Source organism: Syzygium oleosum, unplaced genomic scaffold, assembly GCF_021117445.2.
Source record: "Syzygium oleosum isolate NSW1041296 unplaced genomic scaffold, Sole_v2.1 Sole_v2.40, whole genome shotgun sequence".
Classification (NCBI taxonomy): domain Eukaryota; kingdom Viridiplantae; phylum Streptophyta; class Magnoliopsida; order Myrtales; family Myrtaceae; genus Syzygium; species Syzygium oleosum.
The window spans coordinates 1,950,775-1,957,196 of NW_026607524.1; the positions used below are offsets into that span (position 1 = coordinate 1,950,775).

Here is a 6,422-nt window from a genome sequence, read left to right on the forward strand (position 1 = left end):
GCCGGCGGAGTTGCCGTGGATTCTCTCGCTCGCGCGCTCCCGGGATTTCGATGCTTCGTTCGGTTCGTTGTGGTTTGGACTGCGGAGAGAGAGAGAGAGGGAGGGAGGGAAGGACTTCCGGACAGGCGTCGTCTCGATCTCGAAGGCTCCTCGCATCCGCGCATCGCGACGGTGATCGACTGGCCGGCGCTCGCAGCTCCTCCGTCGCCGCCGCCGCCGGGGATTAGCTCCATCGGCGCCGCATCCGCGCCACATCAATCACAGTAGAGAGAGGGAGAGAGCGGGAGAAGTTCCGGTGGGTTATCTTTTTATTTTATTTTTTTATTTTATTTTTGCCCGTTTCCAAGGCAGCCTTTGCAGTGCTGCCTTGGAAACGGGCAATAGAGGGCTCCGCACCGCCTGCAGGTTTTTTTTTTTTTTTTAAATTTTTAAATTTTTTTTTGGAACCGGGCCCGGAACCGCCGGTTCCAAAATTGCTGGAACCGGAACCGGAACCGGGCCCGTAGGCCACGGGCCGGTTCCGAACCGCGGGCCCGATCAACGGGCCGGGTCCAGGTTTGACCGGGCCGGTTCCGGGCCGAAACCGGCCCGTGGCCATGACTACGTGCCCCCTTCTGTCGCGGAGGGTTGATCTTGTGTCAGAGTTTAGGGAGCCCAAAGGCCCAACAGGAAAAGCCTGCCCAATCTCTCTCTCTAAAGTTGAGCGCTATAGAAATTCTGAGACTTACATCAGAAATGCATGTAATTCCGTCACTTCTATTTATTAAGGTGACTGGATGATTCTACATGATACGTTTTTTCCCTTTTTCTCCCTACGTGGCTATATTAGATTGTAATTGGCTTCAAACGCGTCAAAATAGGGCATGCACGAACGAAGCATGCACATCGTCTAAACAAATGACTCGAGAGTCGGGCGAGGCAAAGCGGGAGGAATTACTGCAGAGGACATGGCAGCTCTATTCTCGTCCTTCACCGCCGGCACGAGCAAAGGCATCATCTCCTCTCACAAAAACCTAGTCAGGTGAGGACTTTGCAAGGCCTTGGAATGACCGAGATGAAGGACATTTGGGTTTCTAAGGTAACGATGAATTGACATTAGGAAAAGATAAAGGTCCTGCGATGCCAACTTGTACATGATTGGTTCGGTTATATCACATATAGATGCATGATGTATGTGTGCCCTCTGGCCGGGAGCAGCAACGTTGTTGCCCTACTACAAGAAAAACATTCCCAAAACACGTGCTTATGGGCTATATCTAACACAAGGGTCAAAGACCAGGGCGAGGTGAACTATTTTTACCCAAACAAGTTTAAGGGATGGCATTGAACATCAGATGAAAATTAAAAGACTGGCGTAGCCTAAAGTTAAACATATTAGGTCGGGGCACATCAGTAAACAGAGTTTACTTAAATAAAAATCCATTCTTGAATAATTGCAATGACAAGGTTACACCAAACATGCAAAACCAAGCCAATGTTGTGCAGAAGCTCTGTGATAAACAAGACTGCATCTGGATAAATACTGGAAACTTCCTCGTTCGAAAATGATAGAGCAGAGACATATACACAGAACTCTTCACCACAACACTGAAAGGACAAACTTGACACGCCCATGATGATTGAAAGCACGACGAGATAAGTTAGGGCAATATCTTACCAAATGAATGGATAGAAGAAGAAAGAATGTTTTTTTGGCTAAAATATATCTTGCAGCCACCCTAAACTTGCTAGATATTAATTAACAAATAACGAATGGCGTTAGTGGCTTTATCTTTTTTTCTCTGCCAATTTTGGTTCAGGAAGCGTTCCAAAGATTCTGTCCCACAGTGCTGAAGTGATCCCGAAGCCTTTGTCTTGTACGCGGAAATGATGGTTCAAGTGATATTTCTGCATTAGAAATGCCACTTACATAGCTTTGGTTAGCTGTGAGAAGAATTGCCCAAAACATAAAGATTTACCAGTAGAGAATCAGCGCATGCTACGTGGGTTTTCGAATTCAATCACATCCGAAGGAATCAGATCCTGAATAACCCACAACCCAAAACCCAGATTCCCTCCACCAACTCTCGAAAAAAAAAAACGAAAAGAAATGAAAGCCAAGCCATGGAAATAGAGGGAAGAAAATAAGGACGATCAATGCATTAAGGATTGAGGCAAAAAGAGCAGCATATCCACAAGTATTACCTTGAGATTTCGCGGCACTTCAACGGATGGCTGTCCATGATGCAAGTAGTAATGGGTGCAGTCATATATCACATAACCCAGCAAACCACCCCCAAACAATGCTGGAGTGGTAGAAGGCGTAGACATGAGCTTGACCAGGTTCCAGAACTGGCAAGAACATATCGCAAGAGTCACAACTTCAGCAGATTTAGTGCAAACAAATACATGATATAAGTTTGACGCAGCAACTTAGATGTGTGTACTCTTAAAAAAAAAAGACAAAGCTGAAGCAGTGCCTCTGTTAACTGAAGCAGCAGCAACGTCGCTCTAAAACACCCAATAAAATTTCTTGAAACTACCATTGAAGCTGGATAATCCACTACATCTTCCAATTTAAAGATAATAATTCTTCCCCAGCTAATTCAAGCCTCTTTCATCCACATTATATTCACTCATTACAATGCGAAACAAGTCCAGAAGGCGCCCCAATGGATTACAGTACTGCAAATTAATACTCGATGGAGCAACACACAATAAAGATAAATTATGTCCAATGGCCGGAAAATGTTAAATCTTCACTATGCCGTCGTTAAGTCCTGATTTTGATTAAGACTTCGTACCTCGTGAGAGCCTTCAACTAATTGCGGTCTCAACTTAAAATCCCCTTACTGTAACTTGCAGCAAAACACCGACCCTAGTTTATGAACTTTTATATCCCACCATCCTCACAATCCAGCTAATGCTAGTTTTCTCATATATTTCATCCTATTTCATGACATCTATGGCATATTCTGTAGTTCTCTACTAACGAATGTCGGAAGATCGGACTTTAAATTCACTAGCTAAATCATTTGCTAAAGATATATCGCTAGCTTCAAGAGTTATTTACTAGCCTCTGTAATCCAATGGGGATGTATTGCAGGTCAAGTAATTGACCAGAACGAAACTCCGATTAATATTTTAACAGACATGCAGAATGTTTTAGTCACACTCCATCCTCGATTATTTTTAGCTATGATCCATGAGTACTCAGTTCAGTAAGAAAGTTTATACGCTGTCTCCTGGGAGTAAGTAGGATATACTTCATTATATGCTAAGAATCCTAGCAGAACTCAATTAGCGGAAAACATAAAGCAAGCTAACAACATTGGATGATGGTAAGGACAAAGGAAATACTCATACAGGAATGCAGAGAACAGCTGTTCCAGCTGGTGGAAAGACGAGCCGCAGGCCATCCATAGGATGTTTGTGATGGCATCCATGGATAAGATAGTGTACAGTGTTCCACCTAAGTCATTCTCAGAGATGTCAAAAACTATGTGTGGTTAAGGAGAAAGAAAAGTCAGAATAGACATCCACAAACATTCAGAAAAACATAACTCCTAGATGAGAGAGAGAGAGAGAGAGAGAGAGAGAGAGAGAGAGAGAGCGCTCACCAATAACTGTTCGTGTTTATATGGAAAATGAAACGGTGCAGAGAGTACTCCAGGAATGTCCAGACAAAGATGCCCATAATCACCAGTAAACCTATCTCAAGAGCTGTGTGGCCCATACGCACAGACATAGAGATGCACCAGCATACTACAGGAAGCCAAATGATAGGAACTGCATACCATCGGGTACGGGTCAAGAACTGTTTCAAAGAAGGCAAAGATTTGTTAGTAGATCTAACAGCACTTAGCAGCTTGTTTTTTAAAGATAGGCCATATGCTATTTCATGGAGTACCTCCCAAAAGTCACTTTCAAAAAATCTAGGCCCTGTCTTGCTCACAATGGGTTGATGGACCCACTCCTGATAAGATTCACCTAAATGACCAACCTGTCAAAGAAACCATATGTACAAAATAAATCAATATTAAGAGAATACAGTGGCAGGGGGAGTGTCACAACAGTAAGAAATAAATTTCTAAATAATGGAAAAAGAGAAGAAATGGAGAGAATCAAAGAGACGAGACAGAAATTTATGATAATTAGAGCTCAATGGTCCGTCAAGCGCTACATCCGAGAACATGACACTACAGTTAATTCTCATTCAGTCATGCTACTGCATACCTACACGACTGACCTAAGTGATTTAAAATGTATGGACAGAGAAATTCAATACCTTTCTGAAATCCAAAAAAAAAAAAAAAAAGAAGAGATCAGAAGAAAGCTGGGTATGAAATTAAATACCTGGAAGACGAGGGGCTTATTCAGATCAACAGTGAACTCCTGAGCAACCATCTTGGAGAACTTGCAAGAAAGCTGCAGATGAATGGAAGGATCAGAACAAACGAAAGCAAACGGCAACCTAAGAATTTCTCTAAGCATCAATACAGTCATGGCATTCTCACTTTCCTTGGTACCAAATGTTTCACAACAAGTGAAGCCATCATAAGGTGAACTACACCATACACCATGAACCAAGGCAAAAGACAACAGGGAAGTAGCACCAAGAAATCCGAAGACAACCCATTAGATTTATTTTGTAAACATTGCGCACCAATTACTTCAGAAAATAGTCTATTTGGCAGGGCATTGTATTATAGATTACTCAGCAAATGTCTTCACGGATCAATCTTTCGATATGGCTTTGCAAATCATTCCCAACTCCCCTTAAGCTTAGCATTATCACAAATATAAGACTTGGACAATTTCCTGATGCTTCAACGTGAAGAAAGCAACACTGCCGATATTACACTGCGATTGGAGAATGTATAAAATCTTGTTACCAAACAAAGGGTGACATTGAGTTATGGATGGATACTCTGAACTCGGCAACGTTATCTGTTATCCGACGGGAAAGGAATCAAACAAGGTAGCGATAAAGGAATACTAGCAAGCTTGTTTCTCATGGATCATCCACTAGCACAACTAGAAAAACATAAACCTTTCAGCAAAAACTTGTTAAAGGCTGAACCACCAAGAACATCTTGTAGGTGAAGGAAGCCACTTCTCATGAAGAAACTTCATGTATTGACATTAGCTTAAGACATTATATCCATCTCTTGAACGTGCATCATCAAGTCCACCCAAAAAAGCAACAGAATAAAACATTGTTTTCTTCCGCAGCTGGACCCACACTGGAAAAAGGTGATCCGCCCGACCGCAATTTAAAATGCGAGAAAAAGAAACGCACCTTTTCCCCAAGATTTCAAATCCAACACTCCCACTTCACCCTCAGAAAAAGTCAGCATCGGACGTAAGAAGCCTTACATGCTACGGAAACGAAATCGGTACCGTTCAAATAAGAAAAGGGAGAACCCCTAGACGAGCTAAGCTACCACCTTCGCATCCGCAAACACTCGGAACACCACACATCGGATCTGAACGCAAACGAAGCACCAAATCAAGAACGACAACACCCGGTCAGACGAAGACCAAGAAACGGACGCGGCCACCCAAATTCGACCCCCACCAACGCAAATGCCCAAGCACCAAATCAAGAACGACAACACCCGGTCAGACTAAAGCCAAGAAACGGACGCGGCCACCCAAATTCGACCTCCACCAACGCAATGCGCCGTCGCCGAACACCACCCCGAAACCAAGAATCCCAGCAACCCAACTCCCCAATCCCCACAAGTTCCAGCCACGAAACACCAATTCAGAGAAAACCCAGATCTACAAAAGCCCACAATGCCGCAGAAAAGCAAGAGAAGAAACAAGCAAGCGAACGAACAAACGCGAACGCTAACCAAGACGAAATGGGGGTCGGATCTAAATCTGCAAACGACAAGAACAGCACCGCCACCGCACGGCGTCGCCCCCCCACGCTTCCTCCTCGTCGCGCTGCGTCGGGTGATGATGGTGAGAACGACGGACGGACGGGACGGGGCGGGGTGGGGCTCTCGTCCTCGGCTTTTTCTCGTTGGGGGGAGCCCGAGAAATGCTTGCGAAACGGATGGACGATGGCGGGCGTGACAGGGTGGAGACGGGAGGGAGGGGAGGGAGGGGCGAGATTTTTGGGGGGATATTTAAGGTGGGGGCGAGCCGGAATGAAATCTGGGCCGTCCGTTTCGAGTGCGGAAGGGGGGAGCATCTGGGGATTTTTTTTTTTTTTTTCGGGCTTGGGCCCCCCCTCGTCGTTTCGGCGCACAGGCTGGCGGAGGAGGAGGAGGCCCCAGCTCGTGCACAGCTCAGCCCACTGGAGAGAAGAAAAACAGGCGAAAGCACTTACCCCCTCCTCCTCCCCAAAAGCGGTGTGCGTTCGGAATTTGATTTGGTTGGATGGACAGAAGGGCGATTTGGCAATATCCTAGGATGTAAAGGAAGATGTC

The 6,422-nt window shown here is 44.9% G+C and overlaps 1 protein-coding gene across 1 annotated transcript; it reads right to left on the minus strand.

Annotated features, from left to right (window-relative positions):
- Positions 1-1,493: 1,493 nt before the first annotated feature.
- LOC115692150 (dihydroceramide fatty acyl 2-hydroxylase FAH1-like) lies at positions 1,494-5,978 on the minus strand. Its single transcript, XM_030618912.2, has 7 exons — positions 5,841-5,978; positions 4,336-4,407; positions 3,890-3,982; positions 3,600-3,796; positions 3,346-3,451; positions 2,185-2,331; positions 1,494-1,887 (listed from the first exon to the last, which is right to left on the minus strand). The coding sequence occupies exons 2-7, from the start codon at positions 4,384-4,386 to the stop codon at positions 1,768-1,770; spliced, it is 714 nt and encodes a 237-aa protein (XP_030474772.2). The 5' UTR covers positions 4,387-4,407; positions 5,841-5,978; the 3' UTR covers positions 1,494-1,767.
- Between the last annotated feature and the right edge of the window lie 444 nt (positions 5,979-6,422).

What these genes read in the sequence shown, in the direction of transcription:
- LOC115692150 (XM_030618912.2), bottom strand. Translation starts at nt 4,386, where the DNA reads ATGGTTGCTCAGGAGTTCACTGTTGATCTGAATAAGCCCCTCGTCTTC. An exon ending in ATAAGCCCCTCGTCTTCCAG is followed by an intron (nt 3,983 to 4,335) that starts GTATTTAATTTC and finishes TTTCTTTGACAG; the next exon opens with GTTGGTCATTTAGGTGAATC. An exon ending in TTGAAAGTGACTTTTGGGAG is followed by an intron (nt 3,797 to 3,889) that starts GTACTCCATGAA and finishes TCTTTGAAACAG; the next exon opens with TTCTTGACCCGTACCCGATG.